The 16,777-nt window shown below is 36.3% G+C and overlaps 1 protein-coding gene across 1 annotated transcript in view; it reads right to left on the bottom strand.

The window, feature by feature from the left end:
* Positions 1–7,273, bottom strand: part of LOC131427297 (protein decapentaplegic) — a 121,065-nt gene extending 113,792 nt beyond the window's left edge. The window contains exon 1 of the mRNA XM_058590355.1: positions 5,519–7,273. Within this exon, the coding sequence (XP_058446338.1) occupies positions 5,519–5,586 (68 nt within the window). The 5' untranslated portion in view covers positions 5,587–7,273. The remainder of the gene's footprint in view (positions 1–5,518) is intronic.
* Between the last annotated feature and the right edge of the window lie 9,504 nt (positions 7,274–16,777).

The following is a 16,777-nucleotide window of genomic DNA, read 5'->3' as shown; positions in this document are numbered from 1 at the left end:
GATTCGAGCATCAAATGTAGTATTTTCCAGTTATGGAATCCCAGAACGTTGTTGACCAATTGATCCGTTGGTGTAATCCAGAAGCAATGGCGGTTCCGACCCAAGCGACGCCAATTCCAAGGCGTGATTATGTTGTACAGCAACCTATTGTTCTTTATGGTCCAGTGCGATGGCGGCAACAAGCGTCGTTTACCATTGGTGGCGTCGGTATCATGCAGAACCTTCCTGGATTTCCTTAATTTTGTAGGTCCCAAATCCGGTTCGAAGGACCAAAATGTGGGGATGTGAACGTTACCCTTATGGATTCTTCGATAGCGGTGAGCGGTAGATGTCCAAATCCCAACATCGAACGAGAGATCACCAGAGAATGGCGGAATGGCATGCAACCAACATGCAATGAGTAGCACTATACCGAAATCGCTACACCGACGTCTTATTGTTTCCGGGATAAAGTTCCTTCAGTAACGTAGGCGCATATTTTATACTGACACACTTTTATTACTGACAACACATTTTATTTATGGGGACGGGTATAGCGTGATGGGATAGTCGATGCCTTTCACGCAGCCCGCCTGGGTTCGATTCCCAACCCCGCACATAGGGTCAGAAAGATTTTCTGATCCGAAGAGGCGAATGACCTAAGATGTTAAAGCCTCTATAATTGAAACAAAAAAAAAACACATTTTATTTAAAACGAACTATGCATGCTTCTAATTTATTCTTAACTAGGTAATTTGAACTTAACTATAACAGGTTAAAATCACGACGGGCGTGCCACGAACCCATTTCGTGTGTCACCGCGGCAAGGTATCATTCCAGACTGGTTAAATCTCCCGATCGCGTGATCGATAGACCGATAAGATCAGGCAGCTTTCAATTCGGCGATGTTTTGGTTGAAGCAGGTAAAGATCAGTCTCGCTCTCATCAACTTTCCTTATCACACCAGTAATCGGATGAATGATGATGACGGAGATGACTATGACGATGATGATGATGGTGATCTGCTAGAATTCGCACTGTCCCGTTCTATTTCGGATTAATTTGTCGATCCAGGATCTCTCACTATAGATGCTGCTGCTGAGAGGGTTTACACAGGGTTGTAGTTGTGGGTGGTCTATATCTCGAACAATTATTGTATGGCTTTATTTGGCGGATCAAAAAGTGCTATTCTTTCTAACGCTTAGCAATAATGTTAGAATAGATGGTTTATATTATTGATGAATTCAAATCATATTCATCCACAACCTTCGATATCTTCCATTGTTTCGGATCATGGAGATAACAGTCTATCTACATAAAATTCATGTATGTAGCTTGTACAGTGCAACTTCTTGACAAGGGGGATTCCATGAAAAAATTGTTGAATTTATGAGAAACGGCACTTCTGGTTGAGAACAGATACTTGCAGCAACTTAGTGATGGTCAAAATACCACCGTTATCTAGCTGAAAGCTATCAGTATGGCGTCAATCTTTTTACGATAGAGACTTCATTGGTAAAAGCAAAGCTTTGATATTACATTCCTGTAGTCGAATTCTGTTTCAACAGACTTCGCAGCCGATTCAAAGTGTACAGGACCATTGCATGGCTGGTGCTACGATCCTACTGACACTACGAATCCTTCCAGGTCGGGACTCAAACGACAACTGGTTCGTAAGACTAGTGCACTAGGCATTGAACCGCCAACCCGGGACTTCATTAGTAAGGACACTGTGATTCGGTAAAGTATTGGTGTCTTAGGTAGAGATAACTTTAAGTCTGTTCAATGGTTTATGTTGAACTGCTGAAAGGCCTGGCAGTTCAACATGAACCTGCTATGCATTGCTGTGCCAAAGAGGAAACGTAAATTAAAAATTTGTTTTAATCCGCCTAGTGGTGTAATGATGTTACAGCAAGATTCATCAAAATACTGCAAATTAAAAAAGTGTAGAAACCTTATTTGAAACATCTTTTGTATAACACTACTACTAAGCAAAGTAATATATATATATATATATATATATATATATATATATATATATATATATATATATATATATATATATATATATATATATATATATATATATATATATATATATATATATATATATATATATATATATATATAGCTGCATAATCGGGAAGAAGGAGTACACTCGCGTTGGTTGTTACTCTATTCGATAATGCTATTACAGGATCAGACGTTAAAAGAAATCGTTTGAATACATCCTCTAGATTCACTAAACGATCGAATTTCTGCGAATGGAACTGCCTACACTTGCGAATTGATTTATTTCGACTCTCTTGCGCTTCCTTACTGTACATTATTTGCTATCTGTTTGGTTCCCTTGCGATTAATTGTTGAGCAAGAAGGCTGGATGATCTGGAACAACAGTTATTCTTCATCTGTTTCCCTTTTCCACCCAAAATAATCATCTTTCAAAAGGAAAACACGGAACTAACAAAGCAGGAAGTGGACAAAGTAAATATAGAAATTGCAGAGCTTTCTCCCACAGCACTTGGGAAAGTACACTAAGGTCTTTTTTTATGCGGTCTTTGTTTATGCGGTTTTTTTATGCGACTTTTTTATGCGAATTTTCAGAGTTATGCGTTTTTTTATACGTTTTTTTATGCGGTACATAAACTCGCATAAAAAAAAGACTTCAGTGTAACAGATCGGCTGAAAAGTTTGTATCGTTTCTATGAGAGGGCGCCACTAGAATTAAATCCATACCATTTTCAGTTAGTACCAACCTTCAAAAGATACGTGTATAAATTTGACAGCTGTCTGATTAATAGTATGTGAGATATTGGATTTTGAGTGAAGCTACTTTTGTTACTGTGAAAAAAATGGAAAAAAAGGAATTTCGTGTGTTGATGAAACACTACTTTTTGATGAAAAAAAGTGCCGCCGATACCGAAAAATGGCTTGATGAGTGTTATCCAGACTCTGCACCGGGCGAAGCAACAATTCGTAAGTGGTTTGCAAAATTTCGTACTGGTCATATGAGCACCGAAGACGATGAACGCAGTGGACGTTCAAAAGAGGCTGTTACCGAAAAAAATCCACAAAATGATTTTCAATGACCGTAAAGTGAAGTTGATCGAGATAGCTGACACCCTAAAGATATCAAAGGAACGTGTTGGACATATTATTCACGAATATTTGGATATGAGAAAGCTTTGTGCAAAATGGGTGCCGCGTGAGCTCACAATCGATCAAAAACAACAACGAATTGATGATTCTGAGCAGTGTTTGGAGCTGTTATATCGAAATAAAACCAATTTTTTTCGTCGATATATAACAATGGACAAACATGGCTCCATTACTTCCCTCCGGAGTCCAATCGACAGTCAGCTGAGTGGACTGCACGCGATGAACCGAACCCAAAGCGTGGAAAGACTCAACAATCGGCCGGTAAGGTTATGGCGTAGGTATTTTGGGACTCGCATGGTATAATTTTCATCGACTACCTTGGAAAGGGAAAAACCATCAACAGTGACTATTATATAGCGTTATTAGAGCGTTTGAAGGACGAAATTTCTAAAAAACGGCCTCATTTGAAGAAGAAAAAAGTTTTGTTTCATCAAGACAATGCACCGTGTCACAAGTCGATAAAAACCATGCTGAAATTGAACGAATTGGACTTCGAATTGCTCCCTCATCCACCGTATTCTCCAGATTTGGCCCCCAGTGACTTTTTCCTGTTCTCAGACCTCAAGAGAATGCTCGCTGGTAAAAAAATTAGAAGCAATGAAGAGGTAATCGCTGAAACTGAGGCCTATTTTGAGGCAAAGGACAAATCGTACTACAAAAATGGTACCGAAAAGTTGGAAGATCGCTATAATCGCTGTATCGCCTCTGATGGCAATTATGTTGAGTAATAAAAACGAATTTTGGCAAAAAAATGTGTGTTTCTATTAAACGATACGAACTTTTCAGCCGAACTGTTATTTGTATCAACGAGTGTCCTGCATGAACGATACGAAAGTATTAAACGACATAACAGGCACACACTCCCAAGTTTGGTACATATGCATTTCCGAGCGCTGTTTTTTGACCCGTTTCAAGCAAAGGTTAGTACTCTAGAAAGACGTGGTTACTGGTTTACTACGAGCGCCATCTCTGCTTTAGTCTCGGGACTTATTGATCCATGTGTTAGAAAAATCATGACGTCAGTTTTTAGATGATCGAGGTATAATTAACATCGACTATCTGGAAAAGGAAAGCACCATCAACAAATTTTGAAGCCATGGGCAAATCATTCTATAAGTATGGTATCGAAAAGTACAAGAACGATTCAATTGCATTTTGCTCGAAAAATGATGTTTATCTGGACTTTTTGATCGATGCGTTAACAACCTTCTCTACGGTAGTATCGAACCCCACAGAGTGTAAGTCGATTCGATACTGAATCTGAAAATGAAAATTGAATTGAACTTTTATTCACCAATTACCTAAAATATATGGATTTATCTACTCGAATCGATGCGTAGAAATATTTCCATGTAAAATATATCGACAATCAGTTAAATAATGGTTGAGATGTAAAAAATCTGACCACTGTTTGTATGGTTTTATTTCCTGTAATTTTGGAATTTGCACTCCGGTATCGAAAACAAAGGCGTAGACCTACGTCAAAAGATGTTGAGTGATTTTATTTATGCGAAGATATAAAACGGAAAGGTGAGACGTTACAAGGTTCATTTGACCAAGCATAAATCTTTTAGTAACTTAACTTTCACATTCTACCAGAGGAGACGAACTTATAGCTATAAAGAGATAGATAAAAAAGAATCCATACAGTGAAGAACTCATTGTGTATGAGAATGCCGTCGCAAACAGAAAGTGACAACTTCTGGTAACTTTTCTTTTGCCGGTCCGGATAGTAAATGGTTAAGAAGGTACTTTTCGGTATACAAGAGACTCGAGTGATTTGCATTGATGAGATGCTAAAGCTAAACTCCTCTGGCTGAAGTTTTCGAAAAAGATTTCTGGTTGCTCAAATGGCTCTTGTCACGTCTCACCTTTCTATTGAATATCTTTACAGCCTTGCTCTATCTTGAGTACAAGCATTCGATAAATTTGATTTAATTTATTCTTAGTTACAATAAAAATATGCTTGACTTAAAAATTAATAAATAATAACAATATTACCATTGTTTTTTGCTCGAAATTTCAGGGGGGTAATTACCTACCTTAAACATTTTCGGGTGGGTAGTACTACCCATCGTACCCACCTCTTTCACCGGCCCTGAATGTTGCCGTAATGTGGACGCCATCTTGCGTTAGATGATGGTTACGTAATGGTTAATGGATAACATTTCCTTGGGATTAACTAGCCATAACGTGGCCTCAAGGATGATGCGAGTACCAGTTCGAAAAAGGAAGTTATATATCTTCTTTAGTTGTTTACATGATTACATTCACTTATATGTGTATATTTAAATATTCAGTCTTGTTTTCGATTGTATGTCGATCGGTTTAGTTCTTTAGTTTTCTGTTCATCACAGTACTATCTACAGTCAATACTCACATTCTTCTATTGCAGAGGAAAATCATATGTGATTGGGTTGATCTCAAACAGGCTGCTGCTGCTGCCATCCGTTGTCTTTTGCCTTCAATTCAGCTTATGTTAGCCCGTCCATTAACGACTTGAGAAACTTTCCGACAGTTGATCGCATCCAGACGGCCTTGTGGTCAGGCTTTTGACGCCTACGTACCAACAGCTCTCGCGTTACAGCACAGCAGTAATAACAACAACAACAACATGAACAACAACACTAACAACAACAATAATAACAAACCACCACCGAAATGGTCTCATTTCCTTATACATCGAACCAACACTGTCACAGCTTCACTTTAATTAATACTGAAGAAAAAAATTACAACACTGCCTCCGCAAATTGATAATCAGTGCAATTAAGGTGCAACTGGTAAATACACGGAATAGATTGCAAGTTATCATTACTGTAAATCGCAGATCACAAAATATTTTCTTTCTATTTTCTTTTCTTGAACTAGCTGCCAATTGAAGTAATTTCACTCGTTGCCAACGAAGGTAGTAGAGCGCAATTTACCATCAAGATCAGGTGCTGTTGTTTTATCAGTTGCCAACTGCATTTGTTCAGAGGCTTCTTTACCGTTTATTTTTTCCTGCTTCAATCGTGTACTGCGTTTTGATTAGCTTTTCGCTTCTTCCGCTTAATTTTATACACATCAATATTTTATGTTCTCTTCTTGTTTTCATTCAACATTTCTTCTCCTGTCATTCTTCTTTGCAGTGGCATTTAATTTTGCTGCCTATATTTTATTTTATCAAGCATTCCTCTACTGCGTTGTCGCAAAGTATGTTGTGAATCTTGAAACATACATGAACCGCACTGCGCCAATCACTATTCTTCTTCCACTTGTCGGAATTCTTCGGATCTTCCCGCTTCCTCGCTTGAGACCCCAAACACTTTTCCCAAGAGCTCTAGGAGCAACGAAAAAAAAAGATTCAATACACTTGTCCGTTGAATCTTTCTCCACGCGCGCACACTTACGGACACACACACACACATGCACACTTACAAAACCAGGCACTGATGTGAATTTGTAACAATTTTCCTTTCCCTCGTTTCGTTTGTTTTTCTTCTTTCTCTTCTTTCACCACTCCACTCACTTTATTGATTATCTGTCACTCTTCTCTTAAACGTTGTTATCGCGATTTCAATTCAACTTTTGACGATAACAGATCTGCTCTTTTCGCATGAGGCGCACGGTTTCCCCGGGATCTCGTTTCGCCATCGGCGATCAGACGAGGGACGCAAGGTGAAGGGAGAAAAAAAACTTGTACCGTTTCCGGAGTTTTGTTTCTCGGATTGACTCTTTAAACGCGGATCGCGCAAGTTGCGAAGCAATAAAATGTATATATAATGTAACTTGAAAAACTTGAGCACGAATGTCGCTGCAAAGGTTTCAACTGTTGCTAGACTTCTTGGGCACTGCTATTCTATCTGTAAAGTCCGGGACGTTCGACCGTGACACTCGCGAGCAGAACACAAAATTAAGGATTCCAAATCCACCTGGTAGATGGAGTCCGTGTCCGTGTTTCTAGCGAATCACTCAAGCAGCTGGCGAATTAAAAGCTGCTCAACTACTACTGCACCGTGGCACCAACGACAGCAGCAAAACGATCGACTACTGGCTGGGAAGGCTCTCACTCGCTACTGGATTTTGCGGTTGTTAGAGGCTCCTTGACTTGTACCATGGGGGACTTTCAGTGGACCTGTTCGGATGAGATGCTGTTATGTTTACGCTCAACTCTCTACTGGTTAAATCTATCTCCGATTATTTTAAAACTCTCCACACGTCATCCCAGCCCGCACCACACCAGTTATGTCCCACTCTCAGGTATCAGGTAAATGTTGATCTGCAAGAGGAGAACCTGCTACTGCTGGTTTGTGGGTAACTACTATACAACAACACTCGACTACTGTCGGTGTGACGACGGCTTGCCAATCTTGCCAGCCGCCGGTCTCCACCACACTTTTCCATCTGGTGACTGTAACGGAGGTTGAGGTGATCAGGTCTAACCAATCCTATCGAGAATGGTTTCCACTGCTAGCAAGTCCTGCCTCATTGAAATTCGTGTCTTCCAGCAGCAACCGCGATTTCATTTCTGGTTCTATAATTTCAATTTATAATCTCTAGCTGAGCGGGGCTTTTTCGACATGGACTGGATGAGAAAAACATGAAAAATTTGACATGCTTACCATTTAAAAAGATAACAATATTATTCAGATCAACTGACTCATGAGTATGGATTTCTCAATGCTCATACTTCTATCTATCTTAGACGTTGTCACTTTAGTTTTAGAGTCAGTATTTCAAAAGGTAATACGCTACAATGAGAGATTCTCTTTCAAATATTTCTGCGATACTCTACGACTGTCGAGAACTAATCGCAAAACAAAAGATTTGAGCGTCATTTTGCTCAAATAGCAAATGCACATCACATCACCAAAAAGACTGTGCAGAGCATCCTTTTTCATGACAATTTGCCTCGGACCGATTTTAGCACGGTTCGTTTTTGGCAACATAATCTTTCGAATATGGCATATGTGAACCAGATGATATCAGCATTTTCGAGTTGAAAGTAATTCCATAATTATATTGATTTAAACTACTTACAGCAATAAATGCTGGAAAAACATAACTTCCATATACCATACGACTCAGTTTGTCTAGATCAGCAAATGCGGGCGTGACAAATAATTTCACTCCATTTTCTCGGAGGTGGCTAAACCGTTTTCTACAAACTCAGATTCATATGAAAAGTAGTATGCTCCCTAACAAGGTTCCTGAATTATGTTTCTATCCGACTCCTGATTGCGGAACCACAGGATGATATGTGAAACGAAATTAAAATAATGCAATTCATTTTTCTCGTAGATGACTGAACCGATCTAAGATTCAAATGAAATCTAAGAACCATCTATGATTCAAATGAGAGGTCTTAAAACTCTATAAAACATCTTACTTTTTAGTCAGATCCGACTTCTGGTTTAGGAGATACAGGGTGATTAGTATAAAAATGTCCATTTCACATAAATTAATCAGGTTTATCGGGTTTGCAGATTTGGATAGTCGATTACCAAATAAATTTATTTCAGTTTAAGCGGTATTCTTTTTTGGATTTGGAATGTACCCCCAAATTTTAATTCGCACTACAATTTCTCAAAGATGTCTACACACTCCTCAAGTGAATTTAACTGATTTCGGCTACACCGATTTTAGAATTCCGGTTCCAGTATCGAATCGTTTCTCAAAGCTCAATCATTTTCTCAAAAAGGCCAAATCGAACTTCAAAAACAAAAATTCATATTAAAGGACTTAATGTCCCATGCACAATTGGTGAATTTAATCTAATTCTGGAATTACAGATGATGAGTTTTTTATATTCATACCGATATAGAAGATGTAAATTGTTTGGCGTTTTGAATTGGCGTATTAATTGGGAATCATTTTGGGTTATGGTAGTTCCTGAATACCGGCTCTGAAAGTACCATAAATAATGGCGAAAAATTCCAAAGTGGAACTTACTTCGACATCTCATGGAATTTTCAATCGATTGTCCCACGTTAAGATTGAAATTCGATATGATTTGCAGTTTCGACATTACATGGTAATGAGTGATTAAAATCTCAATTTGCCGTTTAAAACGACGATAATTAAAATAATGTCATGAGAACTAAAACACCTAAGAATATCCATGCAAAAAACACATGCGGATTGATAAAAAAAGGTATCATCTCACTGCTAGGTGGATTAATCATGTTTTTTTTTCAAATGAGTTTTCATATTTTGATATTGAGAAAAGTAGCGGGGTAGCGCATTGAGAAAGCTGCTGGTTTTGAAATTAACAACTAAAATTCATTCTCTTTCTTTATGTTTAAGGACCCTATTTCTGTGTGTCATTGAATCATTACCCCCAAAACATTGTTTTACTTTCACTAGTTCCATTATAATTTGAGCTATCAGATCATTGAGAATGACTGAGTCGTTTTTTTCGATAAATATCCTCATTCGACACAAAGAAATTCATTCAAAGGTTTGAATAATGGGAGCGAGCCATTTCGTACCAGTGGGGGACGAAATTCTTTAAAAAATTCTTTCGGTTCCGGTTTTACAATGCGATTAGTGAAAATTTTCAATTTCATGAGTATTTTTTCACAAGCGATGGCGAAACGAAGTGCACATTTTTATAGATATTACTAGTAAATTCATCTAGTTGGCAGACCTTGCTAGTTGGTGGATATATAAATCTGCTTTGGGACTACTAGTGCCCGGCTTCCGCTTCCGAACGCACCGGTAATAGTGAAGAGAAGATCCAAAAACGGAACTCACTTCGATTTCTCAGCAACGGTTAATCCAATAATTCAATTAACGCTTTCAGTGTCTTAAAAGACACTGTGCAATTTCATCCAGATCCGACTTCCGGTTCCGAAATTATAGGGCAATGAGTATCAAAACTTTCGAACTGTCATACAAAATGATACAACATCGGTATGCATCGGTTCGTGCTGGTACGGAAGAAGAAGAAAACACATCCGCTTAGCACACAGCGTGCTTTGTTCAATTTTGTATAGCGTACAGGGTTGCCACATTTAAATCTATATTAACTTGATATAACTGTTTGTAAATAGTGGTCAAATACTCTTAAACAAGACTCACTCAATTGTTTCAGAGATGATTTGATTGATTTCCACAAACTTTGGCTCAAATAAAAGTTCCTATAGTCTCAAAGGTTGCTGTTTAATTTCATCCGGCTTTTGACTGTAGGTAGGAGACATAATCACCTATCTTGCAACTAAATTTCATCCAAATCCAAAACGTTTTTGTTTTCGTTTTGCAAATCGACTTCAAATTTTTAAAATCAATTGTTTTAGTGTGGAGATCGATTGGGATTTTTTTTTCAATATTTTGATTCTAAACCTATTTCGTAAAAACCACTCATACTACACTTTTTTGTAGGATTTGTCATTTTTTATTACAGCCACTTGGAAAAAATAGTATAACAAGTTTGGCCTTTTTCGAAAGACAGTCTAGATCATTTTTGGAAAAACAAAGTATGCAAAGTGTTTTTTTTTTGTAACGAAGTCTTCAAGTTCAGCAAGTTTCATTAAAATCTGAGAGGGTGCTGCCAACTCTGAATACGATTTAGCTCGAGATTCGTTATAATACTATAACTCTTATCATTTATGTTGGTGAAAATCGATTCAATCATATATGAGAAAATGTACACGGAACGACCGAAATTAGCTCTGCGTCTAATTCGTATTACTGTTTTTGAATTAGTTGATTTTAACAACAAAATTTCCAAATGAAATTAGTTATAATTAAGAGTTTACTTTGCTGAAAAAAACTTTTATTTATAAAGAATGTGTTTAGTTGGCAAATATCCAGGACACAATCCAGCAATATTTCAATCCAACACGAAATTCTCATTGACAACTAATTTTGTTATTAAAATCAGAAAATTTGTTTCTATTTATCTATCACCATCATTACCGAAAAACAGCACAAAGAAAACAAAAATGAATTTGTTTTTATTACAAGTTTATTATCCAAAAACTCATGAGAAGTGTCAAAGCAAAACAATCCATTAAAAAGCTAAAAAGGGCAGTCTTGTTGAAACTGCTTGCAAATTGTTTTGATGTTTTCGCATGTGTTACGATACATCCATATATAAATTTCTAAACCGGTATGTAAAAATGACGTGAACTCTTAGTGGAAAGTGGACTTATTTGTGCGCATTTGAAGCGATTGTGCGTAATAATCTTTTTACGCGGAACAGTGAAGTGAGTTCGAATGTTGCACTCAATTTGTATATCGATAGTCCCACGACAAAAGGGCCTAACTGTAAATGAGAGCCTCTCTTTGTTTACTTTCTCTTTTGGTTATTACGGAGCCATTATTGCAAATTCTCTAGAATTTTCAATATAAATCGAAAGTTTGTAGTTTTACCTTGAATATTTTGCGAAGAGTAAAGCGTCAAATATGAAATCAGTTCGGTAAATCGTGAAAGAAAAAGTAACAAAGAGAAACTGTTATTTGCAGTTACGCCCATTTGTCGTGGGACGGTCGATATGTCAAATGATGTTTTTTTGTATCTGTATGTAGCAATACCCGACTCTCCGCTTGATAAGGATTCTGTGGATAATATCCTTCGGGCGATTAATACTACGTTTCATTATCAGGATTTTTTTTTATTTAAAAGATATTTTATTCAGGCCTATTTGCGTACAAGCTTTACGTGGCCGATTTAGCTGAGTTTTTAAATAAAAAAAAATTTTTTTATTGGATCTCGTTGTCACCCTTTTTCTAGGGGGAGAGGAGCTTCCATTTTCCTCCTGCGAGGATAGAGGGGCACTTCGTTCGTGGTTCGTCTCGTCATCCATTGCCGCATCGGTGGTATTGTTGTTGATTTTGTTGCTGGTTGCTGTAGATGCGCTTTGTTGTACATTGTTTGCCGGTTGCTGGTTGGTTGGATGGTAAGCTGTTAACTGCAGCTGGTGTACTTTGTTCTATAGGGGATACGTTGGATGGTTTCGTTGAAGAGGATGCTTCACTGTTGTTGGTGACTGTCACAGGTGTACTGGGGTTGCTTGGGGTTGATGTGAAGGAAGCACCGTTGTCCTTTGGTATAGTTGTCTCCTTGTCCGGTTTATCACATGGCTTACCGTAGTGAACAGCTTTTTGGCAATATTGACATGTGGCCATCTGATTGTCATAGGTAACAAGTGATCAGCACGGTATTCTTGTATCTTGACCGAAAATCACATAAGAAGGTATAGCCTTCTTCAAGTATATGCGTAATAAACGTACGCCATTTAGAATACCGGGGAAAAAATTCCTCCACTTTTCATCTTCGATAGAGAGAATCTCTCCGTATTGGGACATAGTTTTGCGAATATAAGAACCGCTGACGCTTGAGGGAAGATCATCCACACGCACTTCTATAGCACTATCTTCCATATATACTGGAATGTTGTACTTGATATTTTCATGCTCCACATAGTGCACATTATTATTGTCTTTAGCGAATTGAATTGCATCCAACTCTTTATAGAACTGGATATAAACAACATTATTGGTCTTATTGCATTGGAGTAAATGCACACGTTTAATGTCAAGATTCATTTGCTCCTTAAGCAAACCTTCAAGTTCTCGTATCGAAGGTCGAATTTTGCACTGTCTGAAGTCAACAATAATTGTATTCTTTCGTACCGACGGTAGATTTTGTTCGTTTGGTTCACTCATTTTCGAGGTCTATTGTTCACTACACAATACTGTACTTGGTTTCTTCTGTCCCCAACGTAAGCGGTTTTGTTTGTCGACTGACTTGGATGAGATGTAAACCCGAACTGATTATCAGGATTTGATAACTGGCGACGAGGACATCCGGTACCGTGCACCGGTCATTGCAGTCAGCAATTATACAAATTACATGATTTTCTTTTCAACTGCTACGCTGGTTTTAAAGCTCTTTGATGAGCAGAGATGCCATTTATACAGATTTATCTGTATTATACAGATTTTTACATGCTCATACAGATTTTATACAGAGTACAGATTTTATACAGATTTCCTCAATTTAATACAGATTTATACAGATCTCACAAAAAGTAAGAAAGAAAAAAAATAAACTATTCTGTCTGAGCTATCTTTTAGTATATGATTCCAGTGACGATATAAAAGTCTATCAATCAACGAACAAATTACAAATTAATATGGAAATCTGTGAAATCCAATTATATTATAATTTGAAACCAATTTGAACTGATATTAATTTTTTTTTTACAATGACTTAGTGGAAACCTATATTGGAGAAACCAAATGAATGAAAAACTAACAGAAAAGATGATTTCTGTATGAAATGTTCAAAACGACGAATGTAACAATGAGAGATTATCTTTGTTTACTTTCTCTTTCGATTATTACGGTACTGTTAGCAATCCTTCACTCCAATTATTTACCGATAATAATAACTAAAGCCTGATGGCTCTTTGAATCTGCACTGAAGAAATTACCGAAAAAAGCAGGAATATTTCGCAATAATCGAAAGAGAAAGTAAACAAAGAGAATCTCTCATTGTTACATTCGTCGTTTTGAACATTTTATACAGATTTATTGGAAAAAGATACGCTCAGAGACAGTACTTCACTGTCAAACTGAGAGTTGTATGAACCGACTTGACGTTGCATATTGGTCATTGAAATTCCATGTCAAATTATAAAGTCATTAATTTCTAACTAGATAAATGTATGGAATTACAATTCAATTGTTGTAGATAAAAAAATGAAACTTCGTCGTTGAATATTCTTGTGAGCGCGGCAATGACATATTGAATCTACCATCCTACAACCACAATCTATTGGAATACATATCTTAGCATCATTTTGTTGTAAGAATTTCATTTTATTGGTGAATACAGATTAATACAGATTTTTTATACAAAGAATACAGATTTTCTATGAAAATATCTGGCATCTCTGTTGATGAGTAGAAAGGCAGTGCGACCAGAAGACAACATTTTCGCTGAAGTTGGCGGCAAACAAAAATCAAATACAGCAATCAAGTTTCGCTAAGGTTGGCGAACAATAAAAATCGGATATAAATTTCCAGCCTTCTGGTGGGCCTGTATACCGATAGTGTTTCTGTGAGCCGGTAGAAATATTTTCTGCGGTGAGTCAAAGTCTTTTTTCTAATTTTGGAAAATTTTAATAACTAGGACTGTTACTAATATTTATACAATTATTATAAAATTATACAAGATCGCGAACGTTTTCGTTAATATTGAGCCGTATTACACACACACTTAGAAAAAATCGTGTAAATTTAAATCATCTGTGACTGACATATTCGAGCGTCAAAAATAACCCATTTTTAAATGTGTTATTAATTTTACTTGGAACATAATTTTACAAACCTGTAATTTTACCATGAATTGATTTTAGTCGTGTAAAATTAAAATAAGTTCTAATTTTACACAATGGGACATAAGTTTACGAGATCTTGCATTAAAATTCATGGTTTTTATTCACTAAAGAAATAACGATTATTTTAAATTATAATACATTGCTATTCATTAACAAATTGTATTTATTGAATTACCAGTTCAATTAATGAAACATTTTCACCTTTACAGAATAAATTACAAGGTTTAACAAGAACGATTCTTCGGAATGTATGTAGACTTATATAGATGAAACATGACACCTATATACTGATATTGCTTAGGAATCCAAAGTATGATTCGAGATAGCCTCTATTAGGCGCTTAACTACTCGCTGCTGCTGTCCCTTGCGTGTTGCATTTGATTTAGATCCACTTATGGGGAGAATCTTAAGAAAGTATTCCTGGATGAACTCCATGAACTTCGATGTTTGTTTCATATACATGAAATTATGTACGTAATGAATTGACATCAAATCCATAATGGCGACAATCAATAATTCGGTTCCTTCGCTTAAGCACACTTGCTCCGCAAATACATAATGCATCCACATATTATTTCCGCAATCTACAGCAACGAGTACTGGACCTGAACAGTCAGTAGTAACGCTATCAATTTTAGTGCCCATCTGGAAGGAATATATAAATAAAATGATGATGTAATTTCGCTCAATTTACATTACCTCTACATTACCTCTTTTTGAATAATAACGTCATTAATCTTTTCTCTCAAAGAACAGCACAAAAACTTAAATATATCGTAATCCGATGAATAACTGTCTAATACACCAAACTTTTTATTGCTCTTCGAAAAATGAACGATTTTCGTCCGTTTAGCTGAGAAAAATTTCTTCAATAAATCCAATTAGACACCCGCGCGAAGAGAAATTTGTTGTTTTCTTAAAGAAGAATTTTAGGTACACGATAACGTATTTTCAGGTATTGAGAAATGTAATTTTACACAAGTAAACATTGAAGGTTATACTTGTTTTTAACAAATTTTCAGTAAAATTACTTCAAAGGCGGTAATATTAAAACGATGTTACTCCAATTTTAGGAAACTAAAAAAAATAATTTCTTTACATGTTGTGGCATTTAAAATTGAGTTATTTTTCAGATTAGGTTTCGATAGATTGCGTCATTGCAAAAAAGGTCATCGATAAAATTCCAAAATTTTTGGTGTGCAGGTACTTGCTTCAAAAGTTGGGCCGAAAGGTTGAAATATTTTTTTATTGCTAACAAAATAGAAAATGGCAAAGATAAAAAAGCTTACCTCATTACAATTGGAGGCTCAGTAATTTTCTCACAATTAAAATTCATGTATTCTGTAGACTATTTTGACAATGTTTCGTATGATGAACTAATTTTAAATTTGATTACTAGTTTTGATAAATGTGAATTGGATATGATTCAGCGTCTACTCGTAACCAACAACCAAATGAGTCTTACGAAGATTATTTGTTATCTCTCCGGTATCAGGCAGAGCTTTGTGGATTCGGTGTTCGCAAAGACCAAGCTATATTAGACAGGATTGTGGCAGGTGTGCTAGATGATGATTTACAGAGAAGATTGCTAAATGAGTATAAATTAACACTCGTTTTAGCTGAAAAAATTCTTTTGACATGGAAAATGACTAAAAATAACTTCAAATCGTTTTCTGTTAATAGCGACGAAGCTTTTGCTAAAAATTTTAACCTTGATAGCAATAAGGGGAACATATCTGACATCGCGTATTTGAAACCAAAGGACTTAAATTTAAAATTAGATGTTTCGGATAAACGATCAGATATGCATGTTACTTGTTCAAGCAATATTGGGAGTCCTCCTTTGATAAATGTCAAAATAAATGGTATACAAAAGCAAAAGAATATACCTTGTGGTAAATGGTATACAAAAGCAAAAGAATATAACTTGGCAAACAAATTGTGGCAATAAATGGTTCTCATCTCACATTATTAGGGAAGTTTTGGATTATAGAGAAATTTTATGACAAAGCAAAATTAAAAATGTTTGTGATAAACTGCGGAAACATTTTCTATCTAATTGGTAGAACAAAGTTTTATACTTCCATATCAAACTGGATAATTCTATTTAGAGAAACTGTTTTAGTTAACAGCTTTAATAAAAGTTCAGTTATTGGTAAATTATTATGGAATACTGTTACCATAGAATAAGATATTATAAACACTTTAAATTTTAACAGTGATTTCTCGACGGAATTCAAGATCAAAGTAATAAAGCAATTTTTTTGTTTATTGGTACGGTACAGATGCAGCGAATGGAATCAATA

Source organism: Malaya genurostris, chromosome 2, assembly GCF_030247185.1.
Source record: "Malaya genurostris strain Urasoe2022 chromosome 2, Malgen_1.1, whole genome shotgun sequence".
Taxonomy (NCBI): Eukaryota; Metazoa; Arthropoda; class Insecta; order Diptera; family Culicidae; genus Malaya; species Malaya genurostris.
This window is presented reverse-complemented; position numbering and strand designations above follow the sequence as displayed.